Genomic DNA, 21731 nt, shown 5'->3' on the forward strand with positions numbered 1-21731 from the left:
AACGTAGTATATTTACAGATCAAAATTAATGCAAAAACCCACGATGAACAAACATTAAAATTTTAACTAAAGACAGGATCAACTACAGTGCCATGCCAAGCCACGCTGGAGCCTGAGGCAAAAGGAGAAACCAGTAATTGTGATCCTGGGGCCAGTGCCCCACTCACCTCCTCCTGCAGGAGAGTAAGTGGAAGCTTGCTGGGCTTCTTGAGAGTCCACGACTGGCACATTTTGCTTTGCTTCCATAACATTCTATTGGTCCAAGCAAGTCACCAGGCCAGCTCAGTTTCCAGGGGTTGGGAGATAAACTCCATCTCTGGAAGGGAGGAACAGCAAAATCATATTGCAGAGGGTGTGAAGAGTTGGGGGATCTTTGTAATTACCCACTGGCAGCAGAGGAGCAGCAGTGCCGAGGCTCTGGTGAGGCTCAGGCATGCTCTCGCTCTGCCAGCTCAAGGCACTGAATGAGATGGTTTGCTAAAGCCCCTGCCTATGTCTTCTGTGGGATTCTGACTTACAGAGACAACAGAGCGATGGCAAAGAGAGGTTAATGCCATCGAAGAAAGTTCTCTTCTATCGCTCACAGCTCCCTCTAGAGAAAGGGGCACGCCCACCACACAGGGACACATAGGGAAGCACCAGGTTTATTAAGGAAAGACTGAGGAACTACCACAGATTGGAAGAAACTAAGGTGACATGACCACTAGCTGCAGTGTGGGATCTTGGATGAGATCTTGGAACAGGATGAGGACATCAGTGGAAGAGCAGGGAAATTCAAAATGGTCTGTAGCTTAGTTGTCTTATACCAATGTTAATTTCCTAGTTTTAATAACTGTACCATGGTCGGTCGGGTAAGATGCTGATTTAGGGGAAAGTGGGTGAAGGGTATAAAGGAAACACTAGTATTTTTGCAACTTTTCTGCAGTCTAAAATTAGCTAAAAAAAGTTTACATAAAATCACAAAAGAAGGAAAAGAACAATGTTGTTTCATAAAGGTGATAGTTTAACATGGGAGAGACGAGGTCTCCTTGGGTGTTGTGCGGGTGTTGGAGAGTGATGGGGTCCACCTAGGCACGTTCAGGCACTGGGCTCAGTGGCTTCAGCATCTACCTGAAGGCGCAGCCTGGGCGGGGACTCACGGGGGCGGGGAGTCATTCTCAAGCAAAGGCTCCTCCTGCCAGGAGAGCAGGCACAGCAGCGCAGACACCGGGTTTCCATCTCGCTGCGGCTCAGGGGCGCTGGGAAGGAGACACCTGACTGTGGTTCAGCCTCCGGTCGTTCTCTCCTGTGTTTGTTGCATGGCTGTCTGCTTGGCACCCGTGCTGCTGCTGCTGGTTCTGGGTGAGTGGCTGCCTCCTCCCCTGTACCTGTGAACCCTGGCTCTCTGACCTGGATCCTCCTCGATCCTCAAGGACAAGGTGGGAGGGCAAGACATCGATTCCAGGAAAAGCCGAAATGCAGGAAGGGGCACTGGCGAGCCACTTGTGTTTGAGGTGGACACACGGCACCTGGCCTCCAGCCTCTGAGCCCCACGGAGCCATGGCCTCCCAAGTCTCACATTGGTACCCTCGCTCCAGGAACTTTCTTTTCCCCACTGCCTCCTCTCCCACCTCTTTCACCTTCCCCCGCCCCAGACCTCCACTTTCAGTCTTGCAGCTTCACAGGAATGCCCTGCCCTGCATCTCCAGCATCTCCATGCAATGTATCTTGGACTACCCATCAGAAGCCCCTTGGACTACCCCTTCCCCACCTGGGGCATCATGGTGGGAGGGGTCACCTTACCAGGTGGTGTGGGGCAGGCAGAATGGAATCTAACAAAGGTTTAAGGCAGAGGAGATCTTTCTTAGAGCTGAGATGTGCTGTTTTGAGTGTGGAGAAGAGGTAAGCATGCTCCTCATGGAGGGAAACAGGTAAGCAAAGGAACAGAAGCAGGACCAAGACCTTAAGGGACACTTGTTGCTGTTGGGTGTGGCTGAGGCCTAGGGATGTGAGGGCCTGGCTGGGAGAGAAGGGCAAAGTTTGCCTGCTGCTCTGTGAGTGCAGGAGGGGAGGGAAGGAGAGGGCAGAGGGGGCGAGGAGAAAGGAAGGGCCCCAGCTCTCCTGTCTATCCCCTCCACTCACATACCCACTGCCCACCCTCAATGTCTATTCCACTTTCCTCTGTGGCCCCCAGAAAGAGGTGCTCAGTGCCAGAGAGGGGCCCTGCTTCCAGCTCTGAGGCAGGAAACACCCTCCTCCACACACCCAGGCTGGGAAACTTCCCTTAGAGTTTGGTGCCAGAAGGCTTCTCAGCTGAGCGAGATGCTCCTGGAGGCAGGGGTAGCCTGATTTTGGTAACCTAGGTCCTAGGAAGGGGCTGCTGAGTTCCGACCTCCAAAGACCCTGGCTTGGGTGGATTTAGATGTGGCCCATGGCACTTCTGGACAAAGCTTACCCATTGCCCAACCGACCCCTGGTGTGTGACTAGGTTGTGCCAGGCACTTTGTGCCCCCTGTGGAGTGCCACCTATCATGGACCTTCAGGTCCTGTGGCCTGCCATCAGGGGCTTCTCTCAAATCCACACCCCGGCAGCCAGCTCTAAATGGCTCCAGTGTCCAGAGCCGTTACTGGGAATCCCTCTTGCACCCGGATGGTGGAGAGTGGTGGGGCTAGAGGTGAAAGCTAGAGTCCAGATGGGGCAGCATGTGTTAGATTCTGGAGGAGGGAGCATCAGAGAAGAGAATGAAAGGGGAAGACGCTAGAGGCAGAGGGCAGGAGGAGGCACAAGAGATGGTCAAGGAGGGAGAACCAGAAACCTGTAGATCACTTAAAGGATCTCCAAGGGGGAGGGGGAGAAGGGGAAAGAAAGGAAGGTCAGGGGTCCCAGCATGTCAAAAAGGAAGAAGAGGGGCCATGTCCTCAGCGCCATTTCTGATAAGCCTCCATTAGCCAAGTCTCTAGAAGCCTTGCTTTTTTTCCCTGTCTGGTGGGGCCTATGAGAGTGAGAGGAACCCCATGGATCCCTCATTGGATGGGTGAGGGGTGGTGCTTGGGGAGGATGGACCTCAGTTTCTGGGGGAGGCCAGGCCCAGCCATGCTGCGCCCCATCCACCCTAGACGTGCTGCAGGAATCCCCAGGGCCCGCCGCAGCCCATCTCTGCGACGGAAAGTCAGTACCAGTCATTTATGCCTTCGGGTCACATTCTGCCCCCTCGGGTTTGGAGAGCCCAGAATTTTCGGAAGGCGTGACCACAAGACTGGGATGAAGTGTGCGTACAGGGCGCGACAACGGCAGCCTCCCACCGCTCTCCCAGGGTCGTCGAGCTCGGCTGCGCAGAACCGATGCGTGGACGCGGCCGAGGCGTGCACGGCGAACGCGCGGTGCCATCGGCTGCGCACCGAGTACGTGGCGCAGTGCCTGCGTCGGGCTGCACCCGGGGGCTGCCCTCGCGCCCGCTGCCGCCGCGCGCTGCGCCGCTTCTTCGCCCGCGGGCCTCCCGCGCTCACCCACGCGCTGCTCTTCTGCCCGTGCGGCGGCCCCGCGTGCGCCGAGCGCCGGCGCCAGACCTTCGTGCCCGCCTGCGCCTTCTCTGGGCCCGGCCTGGCGCCCCCCTCCTGCCTCGTGCCGCTAGACGCCTGCGAGCACAGCCAGGTCTGCAGGTGCGGAAAGTGATGGAGGAGAGACAGGTGATGGAGGAAAGAGAGGGGCGGGGGCGGGCGGGGTGGGCGGGGCTGCGGCCGCCCGCCCACTCACCGGCCTCCCGCTGCGTGGCGCAGGCCCCGCCTCCTGGCCTTCCAGGCCTCCTGCGCGCCCGCCCCCAGCGCCCCGGACGGCTGCCTGCGGGACCAGGCCCCCAGCTGCCTGCGCGCCTACGCGGGCCTCGTAGGTACGCGCCGCCGGGATCCCTGCTTGGGCGAGGCCTCTCCTGGGGATGCCTCTGCGTGAAGGGGCCGAGTACCCTGCCTTTTGGGTCCCTGCAGGCACCGCTGTCACCCCCAACTACTTGGACAACGCGAGCGCGCGGGTAGCGCCCTGGTGCGACTGCGGAGCCAGCGGAAACCGGCGTGAGGAGTGCGAAGCCTTCCGGGGGCTCTTTACAAGGAACCGCTGCTTGGGTGAGGGGCCCCGGTGGGCCCGCGCAGGAGTGCAGTCGGCGCTTACCGCCTGGTCCCAAGCTGCTGGGCTGGTGGGAGCCCATTTTAGAGGTGAGGAAACTGAGGCTCTTTGCGGCAGCCACGCAGGCCCACTTCCTCCTCTGCTGTCGTCCTGCCCCTTGGGGAATCTGCGCCCAACTGTCTCCGGAGACCAGGTCACAGACCCAGGTAGAATCCCAGGGTTGCCTAGGCTGGTGCCCTTGCTAGTAGGAAGTAGGGGCAGTGAAACAAGTTTCCAAGGACATGGAACGAAGATGAGATTCCTACTTTCGCCATCTCTGAGGCTATTCCATCCCTGAGGCACAGCCAACGCCTCCCATTCATGATCTTGCCATTTGGGGCTGAATAACTGGGTAGTTCGCTGCCCAGTCTGGGAGTTAGTGGGTCTGAGTTAGAAGCCTGACTCTGCCACTTGTTGAGAATTTGTTAACTCCTCTAAGCCTTTTTTTTGTCCACCTGTAAAACGAGGATGGTAATTGTCACCCTTCCCTGTGAGAGTGGAAGACGACAGTTTGTAAGGCACTCTTAACACAGTTGTCCTTATTTTGTTATTCCCCAGCACCTTCCATCCCAAAAGGCAGTCCTTGCAGATGTCCCTCCCATTCCTGCCTAGCAAGGGCCCACGCGGGATGCCAAGAGTCTCAGTTTGTCCTTGCGGTGCTGGACCCTGTGCTAGGGTTTCTCAGCCAAGCCCACCCTACACCCCTCCCCTCCATAGATAGTGCCATACAGACCTTTGATGGCGGCTGGCTGCCAATCCTACAAGACCAGCTGGACCCACACCGGGACCCTGAGCACAGTGTCCTGCAGGTAGGTGCAGGGAGGGGATGGTGAGCTGGCAACCCCTGCACTGCCTCCTGCCACCCTTCCATGCCAAGTGGGCCTAGATGGAGGCATGAATGGCCTGGTATGGTGGGGGTGGCAGAGAGCAGAGTCAGATTTCAGCTTTAAGTCCTCACTCTGCTCTCACCCACCAAGGTGTCCTCCGCAGATGGGCCTCTGGGGTGGAGCTCCCTTCTCTCCATGCTCCCTGTTCTGGCTCTCCAGCCCCTGCTCTGATTAGGACAGCAGACCTTGGACAACAGCCAAGTGTCCCACTCTGCCTAGGATAACTGGTCTCATCTGTAGCATCCTGCCCCATTGAAAAGGGACTGGCTTACCTCCCAAGCTGGCCCCAGTGCTCTTACCTCACTGCCTTTTGCAGGTCTGGACAATTTTATCAGCCTCCCAAGCAGGTCATGCTCCCAGGAGTACTTGTAGGCGAAACTCCTTCTAATACTCTAGCCTTTCATGGCACCCTCCCAGTTAGACACCACCCATCAGAATAGCCATCTGCACCCCATAACTAATGTTGGCATCGTGCTTCTGGTCCATGATATGCCGCTTGCTGGGCACCGCCTGTAGTGAGAATCCAGTTCCGTTCATTGCACTGGCCATATGGCCATCTTCCCCATGGTTTAACCTAGCACTAGAATGATTCCCATAACTCAATAAACCCATGTGCACTGAGACCGGCGTTGCTTTCATGTGATCTGTGTCTTGGGAGCCTGGAGACCAGTGTCAGCCATAGGGTGTGCCTCAGCTGGCCTGTGTGACCTTGGTTGGCCTCAGAAGCTCTCCAGGCTTCCTCACCTATGGGTGCTGAACTGAATCAACTATCAGGTCCTAGTGGTGGAGATTTTGGTTGCTTTTGTTTATTCTTTCATTCTCTGATAGTAATCAGACAGAGAAACTACATTTCCCAGCTGCCCTTGCGGCAAGGGGTGGTCATGTGACACAGTTCTGGCCAATGAGTGAAACTCACAGATAAGGCTTCTAACGGAGTTTTTTATAAAAGGAAAAGACTTGCTGACTGGGCCCTTCAGCCTCTGGCCTCAAACTGCCCCGCTTCCTGCCCAGAACTTGGTGGCATTGCCAGGGATCATGGGTACCATCTTGAAAGCAGAAGCACATGACATTGTGGAGCTGCTGCACTGTCCGCAGTCTGCCTTCCTCTGGACTGTATTATGTGAGAAAAATGATAACTCCAATTTGTTTTAAGCCAGTTTCTCTTCAGGTGTCTGTTTGCAGCCGGACATCGGCTCTGCTTGACACACTCCCACCTATGGGTGCTGGGAGTGTTAGTGTCACCTGCTACACTCACCTGGGGGAGCCCCATCTCCTTACACACAGAGCCTGGCCCTGACAGACACTTGAAAGAAGGGGCGATGGTGGTTTTGTTTTTTAATTTCCACCTAATCTACCTGTTTCTGTCCACGTGGGGAGTCAAATTCTTTCCTGGAGCTGAAGGAAATTTATCATAAAGGTTTTTATAAACACTCCATGTGTGTGGCCATTGAGGATGCAGCAAATGCCAAGGGCATTGTGTTAAATTGCAGTTCTGTGGAGGAGTTTTGGGAGGAGAGAGCAGAATGATGGGGGCCAGGTACTAAGCCTTCTTCCTCCAAAGATTGGAGGCTCCTGATGAGTGAAGGGTTACTGTGTCTCCGGGCTGCTCCTTCTCAAACCGGGTTGAGATTTGGCAGGGCCCACAAGACAGGTTGAAGTGGAGGCTGCGGTGCCTAGCTCAGATCTCTCTGGGCCAGTGCAGCCCATCGCCAGGCTGCTGGGGCTGTTGGCTGATAACACAGCTCACAGCTGCCCTCTTCTCCAGAAGAAAGGCCTGTGAGGTTGCACTCTGCTCTCTGAGGGGGACAGCGGCCAGTGACTGACAGGCAGGAGTTCAGAGGCAGTTCAGACCAGGCCTGTGTGCTTCGAGGGGACAGTTCTGTGTGCCGTTCATGCTTCAGAGCTAGCTGTGGGACCAGGCTGAGAATAGATCCCAGCTGAGACCACATCCAGTTTAGCTCCTTCCCCTGCCCACTCCTGCCTCGCTCACTTTGAGGCTCCCCTGAGGGCACTCCCTCCAATAAATCATGGCCTGAGAGTTCCTGTCTTGGGCTCTGACCTAAGACACAGGGTACGGACCACGCCTGGGGCTGGCCTGACCAGAGAAAGAGCCACCGACTCTGAGACTGGGTAGTTAGCAGCTCACACCAAGCCTGCAGACAGCGCATGCGGCAGCTGTCAACCAGCCTCCCAGCTTCAGCCGGTCCTCTCCTGGTTGGACACCTTTTATTTCTTTTTATTGCCTAATTGGTCTGGCTAGATCTTCTAGTACTATGTTGAATTAAAGTAGTAAAACTGGGCATCCTTGCCCACTATTCCTGGTATTAGAGGAAAAACTTTTAGTCTTTCACCATTGAGTATGATGTTGTGGGATTTAATATGCAGCTTTTATTATGCTCAGGTGGTTTCCTTCTATTCCTAGTATGTTGAGTGTTTTTATCATGAGAGGGTGTTGAATTTTGTCAAATGCGTTTTCTGGGTCAAGTGAGACGGTTCCCCCCCATTCTGTTGATGTGGGGTGTTACACTGATGGGTTTTCATAAGCTGAACCTTCGTCCTTGCATTCCAGGAATAAATCCCACTTGGTCAAAGTGTATAATCCTTTTACTATATGACTGAATTCTGTTTGCTCAAGTTTTGTTGAGAATATTTGCATCAATGTCATAAGGGATAGTGGTCTGTAGTCTTCTTGAAGTGCCTTTGGCTTTGGTGTCAGAGTAATGCTGGCCTCATGGAATGAGTTAGGAAGTGTTCCCTCCTCTTCAGTTTTTTTTTAAAAGTTTGAGAAGGACTGATACTAGTTCTTTAAATGTTTGGTGGAACTTACCAGTGAAGCCACCAAACCAAGCGCTTTTCTTTGTTGGGAGATATTTGATGACTGATTCAATCTCCTTACTAGTTATATGTCTATTCAGATTTTCTGTTCCCTCACAATTTAGTCTTTTTGTTTGTTTGGTTGTTTTTTTTTTCATTTTGCAGTTTTGTTAGGTAGAATGGTTACAATTTGACTGCACATATACAATATATTGCATGTAAATACATATATACAATATACTGCACCTTTTTTTTAGTTTAAGTGTATGTACTGATCATTGTTTCTAAGAACAGTTTAGAGCTTTAGCTTTTTTTTCTTTTGAGTAAAGGTAGATTTATTTAGAGAGATACATACTACATAGAGTTTAAGGCAAGACAAAGACCATGAGGTGTGGGGGTTGGGCACTCAGGTTAAAGTAAAAGTAGGTACACACTCCATAGACAGTGTGGGCTGTCTCCGGAGATGAGGGAGCAAGAGAGGCCTAGAGCCTTAGCTTTTTAAACTCACATAGTTATCAAAGGAATAAGTACTCTCCTGGTTGGAACCAAACACAAATCAAACTGGCTTGGGCATACAACTGAGCAGTCTGGGCTTCAGGCACAGCTGTCTCCAGGGGTTCAAAAAAATGTTGCCCCTGCTGGTCTGTGCTCCCCTCTGAGGCCAGACAGGCTCTTACCACAGGGTAGGTGAGGATGCTAGCAGCAGCCCCGGATCTACACGCTCTCCTTTTAGCACTCTCAGCGGAGAAAGGCACTCTTCTTTCCCAGCATTTGTGACTTGGAGAGTGACATGAGCCTACCAAGATCACATGGAATGGGAAGGACAGGTTTCCACTTGAAAAAAGGAGGGGTATTGGGTAGAGTGAGGCTCAGAGTCTAGCCTGTTCCCACTTCACAAAGAAGAAGGAATGTTCTCAGCCACCTGCACCTGTGTGGGGATGCACACCTGCAAGAGGACTGGAGAGAGGGGTGTGGGTGGGGAGTGGGGTGGCAAGTGAAAGCATCGCCTTGCCCTGTTGACCATCAATGTCATAAGGGATAGTGGTCTGTAGCTTTCTTGTGTGGTGGCCCAAATTCAGAATTAAACATCTGCTAAGTGATTTGCCTTTTGTGAGAGTGTTGAACTCAACTACTCCCATCTTTTATTCAGATAATTTGAGTGAAAAATAGGCATACACTTTTCCAAAGATTGGGAAGAGAAAAGTGAGCAGAACTTGGCTGAAAATAGCATAACTGTTCCATGGTAGCTGGCCTTCATCCTTCAGTCCTTCTCTCCAGAGCAGGCACAGGGTTTAATCAAGTGGAACCTCTTTAACATCAGACAATGGGCAACAGCAAAGAGGCGTCCTTATTGGGTGCAGGGGAGAAGGGAAAGGTCATGGGGTCCCCGAGTGAGCCTGGCTCTCTGTTTTTTCCTAGACTGAACATTTCCTGTGGGAGGCTTGAGGCTGTCAGGGGCATGGCCCAGCCAAGAAGGGGGATAAGGCACTGTGGCATGCAGAGGCCACCATCTTGCCACCTTTGGGACAGTTGACTTTCCTGGGGTTTTGTTGCTGTAATGGGCTGACTAGTGGCCCCAAAGATATGCCCACATCCTAATTCCTGGGAATCTGTGAAGTTTAGCTTATATGTAGGCAAAAGAGTGACTATCACCTTATATGGGAAAGATGTGATTAAGTTAAAGATCCTAAGAGATGCTTATCCTGGATTATCAGTGGGCCATAAATGCGGTCACACGTATCCTCATAAGAGAGAGGCAGAGGGAGATTAAACACAGACACACAGAAGAGAGGGGCCGGGAAGACACAGGCAGACAGGAGAGATGCGGCCCCAAGCCAAGGGATGCCCGCAGCCACCCAAAGCTAGAAGAGGCCAGGAACAGATTCTGCCCTAGAGTGTCTACTCTGGAGAGAGTGCAGTCCTGCCAGCACCACGACTTTGGACATTTGGCCCCCAGAACTGTGAGAGTAAATTTCCATCACTTAAAGCCACCATGGTTGGGTAGTTTGTTACAGCAGCCCCAGAAAACTAAATGGAGTGTTTGTTTTCTGTCACTTCAATATAATGTGGCTTATAACGTGGTGTTAAGTCTTGCCAGATACCTCAAAGCTGAGTCCAGCTTGGTCCCCACGACCAGGAGGGGGTCCTGCCGGGTAATCAGCTTGCTGTCACTCTCACCTGCACCATAGGAAACTGCGGCCCTGGCCCTGGCCTCATCCCGTGACTGGGTCTCTGTTGGCTGATGTCAGCACTGAGCCTCTAGCTGGCAGGTGGCGGGGGGTGGGGGCAGGCAGAACAGCAGGTGCTGGAAGCATTTCTGGATTTATGGGTGGAAACTTCACGGCTCATGAACATCCGCTCTAGCTTGGAGCCTGTTGTCTCAGATGCAAGGTTGACAGCTGCCCGCTGCCTGCCTGCTTCCCCCACCCTCCCCAACAGAGTCAGGTGGGGCCAAACTCACAGAACTGGCTTATCTTTACAGGAAATGTGGACACGGGTGGGTGAAATTTCCAGAGAGCCAGGAGGGGTCCCCAGCTGGATAGCAACTTGCCAGTGAGCCAGGCACGCACGTGAAAGGAGGCAGAGACACGGCCCGGGAAGGCCTGGGTGAAGGATGTTTTGGGAAACCGTTGTGCCAGGGACACATCACTCCACACCCGAAGGAGCCTCCAGTCCAAGGCAGAAGACCCAAGGGAAAATTAAGATAAGTACACACACAAGAAAATAAAATACACGCAAAACTTTAGAACCTGAGTCGCAAAGGGACTGGGATTTAAGCAAATGAGGAAGGGCCCCCAGGGTATGCAGACGGGGCCAGGGCCGAGCCCCAGCACTCCGTGCAACACACTTCATACAATCATCGGGGTCATCTGGTCTAGTGCCTTCCTTGTGTTCTGGACACAGGATGGAGGAGAATTCTTGCCAGGCAGGTCACACAGCTAGTAACAGGGCCTCAGGGCGTGTATCTGTCTTTACAGACGCAACCCACACAAGTGTGTGGGGTTGAGGACTCAGATGCCAGAAATGACGTTGTGATTGGTGACAGAATTTTCCAAAATGATGACCGGCTCTTGGTACAGTTTTGAAAAGAGCAAAGTCCACTATTCCTTTTATTTACACAGTAAAATAATTGCATTTCCAGAAAATTTTGTGTTTACGACAGGGTTGGGTTCTACACTAAAATAATTAGAAACAGATTTTTTTCATCTATACAAATATACAGCAAGATATTTGAAAATTGAGTGGGACATGGGTCAATTCCTTGCTGGGCAGGATAGTCCTGCATGTCACAGGATGGCCACGTTCAGGCCCAGTCACTAAATCACAGCATTGCCACCCTTTGAATACAGTTATCAAATTGCCCCACCTCTTCCCACGGTGTCCCCTAGGGGGCAGTCCTGTGCCGGTTGAGAACCGTTGCCCTGCGGGATCTGGCTGGCCCCAGCTCCTCCCAATGCTGTCCTTCCCATTTTTCTCCAGCAACCTCCCCGACAACCCCAGCACTTTCTACCCCAACCTGATTTTTACCTTTCTTCACAGGACTCATCACCTGGCATTGTCTTGATTATGTCTCCCCCACTAGATGGTAGTAGACTCCACGTGAATGGGGATTTTTGTCTATCTTGGTCTCTGTGAAGTCCCTGGTCCCTACGCAGCGCCTGGCCATCAGACAGGGGCAAGGTGGGCAGGACACCCTCCTAACCTGCCTATCCAGGAAGGAAGAGGGTGGCAGACACACAGCCATTACTGGCCTACAGCCACTTTGGAATCTTGCTGGGCCCTGCCTTGGGGTGGGGGCAGCTCCTGACCGGACCCACATCTGCTCTCTGGGCCACATCCGAGGGGGCACTGGGTTGTGAGCCCTCCTCAGACAGCTTTTGCAACCATCTCCTGACTGGGAGGTTCTAATTACGGCTTTCTCAGTCTTCACAGGGTTGGTTGGATGGTGAATTGTTCTCGTTTTTTTAAAGGTTAGGCTAAAGGTTTCTTTGGCAACATCATTCTCTTGAAAACTTACACTTATTTTTTCTCTTTTATTTACCAGGCAGGTCGAGGGTCAGTGACAGCAGAGGGTCCTGGTTCTTTTCTGGACACAGATCTCAGGTTGACTTTATTTTTTCCCTAACTTAGCCACATGCCTCTCCCTCAAGATGATGGCCTTGAGGTTAAGAGGCTCAAGCAGGAAGACCACACCCTCTGATTCTCACCATGGGGCTGTCACTAAGTCTCACTGGGCCTTCTTTGCTTATGAGCTCCTCTTACTGTTTGGAGACTAGAAGCAAGACTAGTTGGCTCTTCTAACACCACATGACCCTGGATTTCAGGACCCTCCACACCTTTCACTTCTTGTTACCTGGCTAATTCTGGAACTCAGCTCCATCTTTTGATGCCTTGCCAAAAGCAGCCAATAACAATCAGCAGGTACCATGTTCTGTTTTTCCCTACCGTCTTCCCCTTGGACTAAAAACTCAGTAGACAAATAGGTTGCTTTAACAAGCTGTCAGACTTAATAGCTTTACCAGATGTTTTGCTGCTGCCTGGCAGGGTCCCTCAGCTGTTCCGCCTGCTGCACTAGTTTTCTCGTTGCCCGCCATCTGACCACGGACTACCTCAGTGCCATGCGACTTAGGTTTTGGTCACAGTTGCCTTGCACTTCAAGGCGCCAGTTTATTTTTAAGAGTAAGAAAGTTTTATTACCTGTTGTAATAAAACTCCAAGTCTCAGTGGGACAGTAGAGCAAAATTTTGCTTTTCAGTGGTGCAAAAGGCAACACACAGCACATGCTGAGCAGGTGGCTTGTCTCTGACTGGGGACTTAGGGACCTTCATTCCCTCGAACGTCTTTAACATGTGAACTCCAGGGAGTCCCGTATGGGAGCATGGCATAGGGGCCAAGTTTGGAACTTGTATACATCACTTCTTCCAACACTTCTTTGGCTAAAGCCCAGTTTGTGGCCCCAACTTAACTGCAAGGGGGCTGGGAGATGCCACTGACCTGTGTGTCCAATGCAAACTGCCACAGTATTGCTAAACTACAGGTTTCTAGCCTGTTAGAAATACCTGGTGGCTCCCACAGCCCTCTCAGAACACTTTCAAGATCCTCCCCAACCTGGCTGCCACCTCCAGTCCAGCTGTTTCCCACCCAGGCCCAGCTCCGGTGGGCAGGCCTCCTCCAGGCTCCTGGTCCTGGCCTGCTACCTCGCCCACCCTCCCCTGTATGAAGTGCAGCCCTTCCTCGTGCTTCCTTGGGACTTTCTCAGCTCACATTACCCTGATCTCGTCCTCTAGGCCTTTTGCATTCTGCACCAGGGCGCTGAAATGCACTGTTCTGACCCTGTTCTGAGGTCCTGCAGGGGCCGTGTAAAGTGGGGCAGACACGCAGACAAGGCTCGGTGAGTGGACATAGGACGTCATCAGAAATTCAAGACCAAGGAGGAGGCTGTTGCCATGGAGGACTAAACCTGTCAGCAGACCTGAGGTTTAGCCAGAGACATGAGACACGAGAAGCTGAATGATCAGGGGTGGCTGGCAAGGTGTCAACGTGGGCATCGGGGCGACAGTGCCCGGCAGAGCTGCTCTGTATGCCAGTCTCCTTCCCCAACACCGGTGTGTCAAGGGCACATGGGCCGTGTGGGGACGCCGGGAAGTCTGCTCACAAGCTGCGCAGGGCTCCCCCCACGGCCCAGCGCTCAGCTCCCACCAGAGGGGCTGAGGCGCCCACCCTGCGGGCTTGCACCTCATTCACGGACTGCCAATCACTTCCTCTGAGGCAGTCTGAAAACTGGTAAACTTTTTAAAACATTTTTCCCCCTTTTCTTAAGGTTCTCATGACCAAACTAAAAATAAGTGAAAAACAAAAATCACTCAGAACAAAAACCGCATTTTTACCAGATCTACTTTTATTTCAGAAGGAAATTTGTATTATAGTATTTACTTTTGTTTATATACAAGTTCTTCACATTGTGTTTAAAATGCACAGACCTCCCTTAATTCTCTTGTTCCTGCTTAAATTAGCTGTTATTTTACAATACAAAAAAATACCAAAAAATCGCAGTCCTAAATGTATGTATAACACCCACAATCCCCAGCAATGAAATAGTTTACAATACTTACTCCATATTTACATGAGTACAATAGATGCTAAATTATACATATTAACAAACTAAGCTTGAGTCCAAACCAAAAAACTCCCAAACAAAACAAAACTGTAAATAACTATAAAACAAAAACATTTCCAGAGCCAGAATTAGTTCAACAAAACAGGCTTCACTAGTGTTTAGAATGTTTTGTGCACAAATTCAGTTACTGAAAGTCGGTTCCATTATTGCCTTTAAAAGAGAAGGCGCCGGTTTTCCTCTCCAGTCGTCTCCCTGCAGGCAAGGGTGCTCATTAATTTAGACACCTTAGGGGATATGTCTCTCGGTGGGCTTGGCTGTCTACGAACAATCATGGTGATTTTTATGGTTTGAGCCATTTGGTAAACTGGGTAAACATTTCAGACTGAAAGCCGGTGCATGGCCTGAGGCCGGACCCTCTGCCTTCCTGGGTCTGTCCTCAGGTGGCCAGTTCTCACAGAAACCACCACAAAGAAAGGTCTCCTGAGATGACAGGTTTGAGGAGCTGGGTTTTGTGGTAATTTTGAAGAGCTTCTTCTCCATCTCAGTCATTGCCTTAACGTTAGCTTAGGTTGTCAGTAGTGCTTAGTGAATATCTGGTGAATGAATGGATGAATGAATGAAACGGAAGGATCAAAGGTGTTCATGAAAAAACCACGACACCACCACCCAAGGAAGTGAATCACTTCCACCCCCTCCTCAAATACACTCCATTAAATTGAAGGAGCAAGATTTGCACTGTAAGGTAAAACGTCTTTTGTTTTTTATAGACAGTGTTCTGGTCTTTCCATTTGCCCCAGATTTCCCAGTGCATCCCCAGTCTTGCACCTCAGGCCTCACCCACAGATATTCCAGTATTTTCTTTCTGCTGACAGTCTCCTGTCCAGGGCTGTTTTTCCTCTGGGCTAGCTCAGGGGAGTATGGGCTGCCTTCTCTCCACACCTCCTTCCACTTTAAGAGATGACCCTCACAGGGAAGCACAGATTTGTCCCCAGACTGTGTGGGGAGGGGGTGGGAGGTGCAGGAGGCAAGGGTGTGGTTCCCCATGGGGAAACAGGAGCTATTTACTGACAAAGTAGCCACCCACTCCCTCCCCCAGTTTTCAGTATAGTAAATAAACTATGGTCCTGGGAAATGGTCATTAAAATTTTAGACAAAACCACAACAAAATGCAGCCTGGAAAACCCTTTTATGGAAAATCTGGTATCTACAGGTATAGTCCTTGAACCTAAAGACTCAGGATGAGACCGGCCATCCCTGGCCACCCGCAGCACCAAGAGGCCGACAGGGAGACTCACGGCGCACTTGCGGAGCCAATGCCAGCAACTGCCCGCCTTTTCACGTGTGCACCGATGTGATTCCTGCTCTCAGAGTTCTCCAATTGGTCCCGGATGCATTTGAACACATGGCCACAATGGGGATGCCTTTCTCAGCTTTGTTATCACCATATCAGGGCCTAATGGGAGGACGTCTCTGAACCTGGATTTCCAGTATATGGCACAAAAATATGGTAGGTGAAACTCAGACACCGTTACGTTTAATAAAAATACATTAAGATATTTTTCTGTTTTATGTACACCCCGAATGTCTGAACATTCGGACACTACTGTATAGTTATGTACAAGTGCAATATCAATGTTTTCATGACTATTTGAATTTATATACAGGCTCTCCGGTGACACGCAGGCATTTCTCTGGAGCTCCAGATGACTTCCTCTTGGTAACTGGCTCTAAGCTGGGTGTCTCTTTCTCTTGCTCTTCCCTTGTTCTGGCCTGAGCCTGGAGGAAACTGTTAGCTACTGGCTGCAAAGGAGAAGCAGGTGGAGTCAGCTGTTTCTCCCCTGCTGGAGCAGAATTAAACTTCACTTGCTCCTTCCTTTCTTTTAAAAAATAAACATTATCTTTTAGAAAAAAAAAAAAAGTAACCAGGTGGCTGTGGGACACACTGCATGTTATTTCAAGGCATGGGACTACCATGGGGAAGAGGCTTCTTTGTCAAGGAAACACCGGTTCTTTGAACAAATAAGGACTTCCCCTGGCGGAGGGTGCTCGCCAGTGGCCTCGTGGTAATTACAGGGGTGAAAGGCCAGTCTATGGCAGGCTCTCTGTGGGTGCTGCGATCTTGTGATCTGGGGGAGGGATGTGGGGACCTCGTAAGAGGAGGGGTCTTTTCTAGAACCGTCTGCTCTTTAACAGTGATGTAAAAAAGCAGCATTTTGAGAGGCGAGGCTCAAAGTCGAGGTGTTTTGTGCATCAGACAGTGTTTTATGGTTCGACATCCTTGAAAACATCTTTCCAGGCAATTCTTCATGGGAGTGGGGTTAGTGATGGGCAAGAGATAATACTCCCTCTCTAGGCACTGCATATAAAGGTGAAATGCCATAGTTTTTGCTCTTTTGAGTGTTAATTTCTCTGAATTCACAAACTTGAGCATTGCTGTCTAAAGGTCCATCCCACCAGGGTGATGCCAGAGAACCCTGGGTCTTGAAGCAGAAGAGAGATCTTGGGAGGCTGCTGCATAAAGCCAGAGTACAGAGCACCATGGACGGGGACAACACGATGTTCAGGCAGTGCCCTGGAGAAGAGCAGGGACAGCCCTACCCCACGTACATTTGGTCACTTTCCATTTGGCATAGTTTTCCTTCTTTGTCCATTTTCCCCATGTGCTTTTCATCCTTATCAGCGTTCACTGTCCTCCCCACAGCCACTGCCTGGGAGGCCTAAGCCCCAACGAGGGGAAAGAGGGCTAACAGCTCCAGGTCCTTCTCCAGGCTTTGGGCAGGCTCTGCCCAACAACCGAGACCGCTTCCCTCCTGGTGTGCAGCTCCACCTGCAGCCTGAGAACGAACCACCAGCTCAGAGCAGGCCACGGGCACAAAGAGTCGCTCTTTGATCCAGGGGTCCCAAGTGCTTTCACGTTCTTTTCTGCTCAAGGGAGACACAGTACATGAGCGAGTCCCTTCTGCTGCGGTGCCCTGGCAGGAGTGGCCAGAAGGACTGAAGCAAACATCGGGCCTGGAGTGACCCGGGGCCGGGAGACACGCAGGGAATGTGCCTTCTGTAGTGTCCTTTTTGACAACAATAAAAACAGGAGCTTTCATAGTTAGGTCATCTCTGCTTTCCTCTCAATCCCTGCTGCTATATTAAATGTTCCTTGGGGTGAGAAAATTCTTTCCTGGCTGCAAATTAGATGTTAGAAAAAGAGCAGATTGCCAATGATAGCTATTTAAGTTTTATAAGAATGTTGGAATGCAATTATGTAAAAACTTATGCTTACTAACTTTCCAATTGCTAGATCTATTTAAAGTCTAGGCACTTAGTGTGTGTGTGTGAAGGTGGGGGCAGGGGAGGAAGAGAAAAAGAGAGAACCTCAAATGGATTACGACTAAACTAATCAAGTTGCTACAGGAAACTACCCATTATATCAGTTTACGTTCCAAGTAACACTGCTGACCCTGACATTTAAAATACCCCCTTCGACCTTATGATTCAGAAGAAATGGACCGTTATTAATTCTCAACTAGAAAAAAGCTACTCCCTGGAAGAGAGAGATTTGCCTAAATCGTGCAAGAATAAATAGCACATCTTTTAACAAAGATAGCAGGCTTCAGATGAAAACAAGTTAATTCATCTGAGTAGTTTTTAAAAGACCAGGTTCAAGAATGACTGATGACAAGTGTCTACTTGTAAACACTACATCTTTTGTTTTTTGCGCAGTTGAGACAGTCCCAAGACCAGTTTTCCACAAGTGGACCTGAGTGTCATTCCCAGCTCTCTCACTGGCTCTGCACCGGCCTCCTCCAGCAAACACTGGATCCCCCCTGGACCTGTAACTAAACCAGTTATTTCCTATGCAAAAGTAAAAGGTTAGATGCTGGAGCACAGATGGGAGAAACCGTCAAAGAAAGCTTGTGAACATGCAGATGAGGTGGATGTTTCGAGGGTTTCCAGTCTTCTGCCCCACACAGCGTCTCCCTGCCTGCTCCCTCCCTGCAGAAGGCTCTGGCGCGCCACACCTTGCTCACGCCCACGGAGAGTCCTGGCCCCAGCATCAAATGCAGGTCCCAGGCTGCGCAGGGGGCTGCTGCTTCCGGTTTCTCACCGCTCCTGACTTCTCTTTGTATACTATTGGCATCTGCTGAGAAATGTCCACCAGGGCGCTGGCCACTGCGAGACCTTGAGAGAACCCACAGAGGGAAAGCATGTTAAGAAGCAGCTTGCTTTTATTTAAAAAATAATTAAAAATTTTTTTCTTTTTACATTCCCACGGTACAATCAATCAATCAATCAATCAATCAATACACAGATGGGAAAGGTCTTACTTTCAATTTGTCTCCCTCCATATTTCCCCCTCCATCAGAGTAACTGCTTTCATTAGTTTGCATATATTCTTTCAGCGTTTATTTGTACAAGTATATAACCCCCGCACCCCCCCCCCCCCCAGTATCTTGCTTTTCAGCAGATCAACCAAGCAAAGTGCCTGGTGGTGGGAGCATTTAAAAAAAAATAGCAGACATGCTCTAAGCACTCATTTTCTCCTGCCTGACTCCAAATAGGTGCCAAGAAAAAGCAGCACTCTTTACGATGAAATTCAGATGCATTCCACATCACCCAGCCGGCACTAGTTATTTTTATATTTATATCACAATAGGGGTTAGGACAGACTCTGGGTCCAGGCTTTGGAATAAGTGAGGTTCTTTAACCTCCCTGTGCCTCAGTTTCCTCATTTGTAAAATGGAGACCAGCACAGGGCTTGTGTGATGGGTCAATGAATGAACTGATGACAGGTCACAGAACGGTACCTGGCTCATCACCCCACCCTCCACTACCACCTCTGCTTTAGGGACTGGTGGCTCCGTTCTCCCTTTCGTATTGGGAATCGATTAACCTGATGCTCATTAGGGAAGGCAGTCCTGGGGGAGCTGGATTCCTCTGCATGAGAAAGTCCAGACAGGCTCAGAGCCCTGCTGAGGCTCTCAGGAGCCGTGTTACGGGAGCTTCTTACTCCACCTCCCTGAGTCTATACAACTGGGTGGGGGTAGGGAGGTAGCTTTTAAGTGCCAGGTTTAGTGCCTGGCCGAAATGGGGAGTCCATAGCAGTGACAACAGTTGTAGCAAAGACAGCAGGTAGAGGGTCATCTGGGGGAATAATGAACCCACACCGAAGGAGAAAAGGGCCCGAGGTTTAGTAGGAGGAACCTTAAGGTGTACACACCAGAAAGAAGAGAAGCTGTTACCTTGTAGTAACTATAAACGGAGTACAATCTATAAAAATGTTGACTCACTGTCGTATACCTGAGACTAACACAATATTGTAAATCAACTACACTTCAATAAAAGTAAATAAATAAAATGGGGGATGGGGAAGGGGTGGCCCAGCCCCTGGGGCGGGTCTCAAGCAGTGAACAGGTCTTCATCAGGAGTCCAGGGAGGAGGGCCACATCAGGCAGGGTTTGCAGCAGGAAAGGCCACAGTGTCGCAAGCCTGTCACCTCCCCACCCCAGCCACCTCTGCCCTCAGGGAGTCCTGGCCAATGTCTGCTGAGCCGGGCGCTGGCAGGAGACACTGTTCCAGAGCATCTGGTCAATGGGTCATCCTGCCCTCAAAACAGGCAAGGCTGAGTTAGTGGCTCATCTCACAGGACTTTGCTAGATGAAAGCAAATCAAGCCACTCCCCTGTGAATGACAATAAATCCTGGCCTGGCCATGCCTGATGGCCTCCCTGTGAGAACACACAGACTCAGATTCCTGAAAGCTGAGCTGAAGGCCCTTCTGGATCTGAGGGGCTGGGGAATTCAGGGCCTGAGCAAAGACTCTGACTTTACTCATAGTCACAAGGCTTTCTTTGGCTAAGGCAACCCTGACTCACAGAACCATCTCAACTGAAAGTTGTCTAAAACATTCGCACTGTCTGAGGCATCTCTCCAAAGTACTCCATGATTAATCAACACACTTCCAAAATCATTCCATTCCCTCTTCACATTCAACGGTAAAAGAATGTTTATCTAAATTACGATTCATGTATTTGATGGAATAGTGTAAAAGACTTTGGTAAAATATTACAGAGCAAGCTGTAAAAATGTGTATGATTGTTACATGAAAAAAGAATTTTTAATTTTAATTTTTAATTAAAGCTATACAATCATTGCAACTAAATTACTAGCAAGGGCTAGAAAGGAAACAGAACTGTGAGAATTGGTGGGTGGTGGATGCTAGAATTGTGAGTAAATTTTCAAAACCTTCCTTTAGGTTGTTATAATTGTTGTTTGTGCCTTATGCTAAAAATAGGGCGGAAAAGCAGAAGAAATGCAGCAGTGCTAGAAATACCAACTGGAGAACCGCTAACTTGGAGGAGCTAGCAGGAAACCAGGAGAGGAGGTGAGATGACTGAGGAAGCGCAGACGGAGCGAAGAGGGAGAAAGCCCGCATTTCAGGGCAGAGCAAGGAAAGAGGCCAGAAGCAGCACAGCCAGAGGGGGCTGGAAACACTGGCGGCAAAGGCAGGTGTGGTCGGAAGTGTCAATGCCACTGGGAGGCTAAGGAGGCTGGCGCAGCGAAGGGAGCGCTAGACTTTTCCCAGGAAGGAATGGTGACCTCAGGAAAGACGGGTCAGGGCATACAAGCGACCATGGGACCACCTGACAGAATCCTCGCGATGACACAAGGCAGCACCACAGGCACACCACACTTACTGTGCTTCACAGACACTGTGCCTTTAGTTTTTGTTTTGTTTTGTTTTTCTTTACAAATTGAAAGTTTATGGCAAATCTGCATTGTCAGATGATAGCATATTTTAAAGAAATAAAGTATTTTTATCTTTTTCCTTTTTTTTTTAATGGAGGTACTAAGGATTGAACCCAGGACCTTGTGCATGCTAAGCACCCACTCTACCACTGAGCTATACCCTCTCCCCAATAAAGCATTTTAAAATTAAGAATGAATATTGTTTTCTTTAGACATAATGCTATTGCACACTTAACAGACTACAGTATAGTGTGAACGTAACTTTTATGCACCAGGAAACCAAAAAACTCACGTGACTCGCTCTACTGAGGTATTCGCTTTGTCGCAGTGTTCTGGAACTGAACCTGCGACATCTCCGAGGTACGCCTGAATTCAATGTCGCTTTTATACCCTACTTCTCTACGAAAGGAGCCTTCACACATCTGAAACATAACTGTATTTGTCACCGACCCTCATCTACTCACCTGACTGCCCAGGAGGAGGAATTCCACCGAGGCCTCGAGGGAGCCTCACAAACACAGAGAGGACAGCGGCTTTGTTGCCAAAACACGGCTCCAGGGCGATGGGCTTGGGAACAGTCTGGTGGAAGAAAACAAAGAATTACCTAAAGCAAAACACCTTCATAGCCTTCAGATGTGATTTTAAATGCCCCTGTGTTAGTTTCTATTGCTGTGAAACAAATTCCAACTTAGGTGCTTAAAACAGCACCTATTTATTGCCGCAGTTTTGTAGATCAGAAGGCCAGGTGAGAGTTCTGTAGGGCTCTCAGCTTAGGCATGCAGGCCCTGTTCATGCCTTCCATCAGTTCTGGAAAAATTCTCAGCAAAGGTCTCAAGGGGCTAGCTTTTATCTCCAGGAGATGGAAGTCAAGTTATCAGCTGAGCTCTGCTCTCATCAGGAGCACTGGGGAGGAATCTGCTTCAAAACACATTCAGGTTGTTAGCAGAATCCAGCTCCTTGCAGCTACAGGTATGAGGTCTCCATTTTCTTGCTAGTGGTCAGCCAGGCACCACTCTTCTCTTAGAGGCCATTCCCAC

General features: G+C 50.2%; 2 protein-coding genes across 5 annotated transcripts in view; one reads left to right on the top strand and one right to left on the bottom strand.

Annotated features, from left to right (window-relative positions):
- Nucleotides 1-36: 36 nt before the first annotated feature.
- GFRA4 (GDNF family receptor alpha 4) lies at nt 37-18458 on the top strand. Of its 3 annotated transcripts, none has more exons than XM_032461939.1 (6): nt 37-1341; nt 3294-3648; nt 3681-3862; nt 3928-4095; nt 4853-4944; nt 5113-7937. In XM_032461939.1, exons 1-6 carry the CDS (start codon nt 1299-1301, stop codon nt 5191-5193), a joined length of 921 nt encoding a protein of 306 aa, XP_032317830.1. In that variant the 5' UTR covers nt 37-1298; the 3' UTR covers nt 5194-7937. The 3 variants fall into 3 exon arrangements, 2 of the variants coding, with proteins under 2 accessions (XP_032317830.1, XP_032317829.1); XM_032461938.1 differs by having other exon boundaries at nt 3294-3639; nt 3757-3866; nt 3961-4095; XR_004313163.1 differs by lacking the exons at nt 37-1341; nt 3294-3648; nt 3681-3862; ... (1 more) ...; nt 4853-4944; nt 5113-7937 and adding exons at nt 13236-13620; nt 15165-15461; nt 15619-15671; nt 17669-18458.
- The window catches only part of ATRN (attractin), a 121920-nt gene continuing 113913 nt past the window's right edge, over nt 13725-21731 (bottom strand). Inside the window, exons 28-29 of one of the 2 annotated variants that reach the window (XM_032461900.1) lie at nt 21155-21273; nt 13725-18127 (exon numbers count right to left, since the gene is read on the bottom strand). In XM_032461900.1, coding sequence (XP_032317791.1) covers nt 17794-18127; nt 21155-21273 — 453 coding nt within the window. In that variant the 3' untranslated portion in view covers nt 13725-17793. The remainder of the gene's footprint in view (nt 18128-21154; nt 21274-21731) is intronic. The other variant, XM_006187136.3, reaches the window with a different exon arrangement.

The sequence above is a fragment of the Camelus ferus genome, chromosome 19 (assembly GCF_009834535.1).
Source record: "Camelus ferus isolate YT-003-E chromosome 19, BCGSAC_Cfer_1.0, whole genome shotgun sequence".
NCBI classification, from domain to species: Eukaryota; Metazoa; Chordata; class Mammalia; order Artiodactyla; family Camelidae; genus Camelus; species Camelus ferus.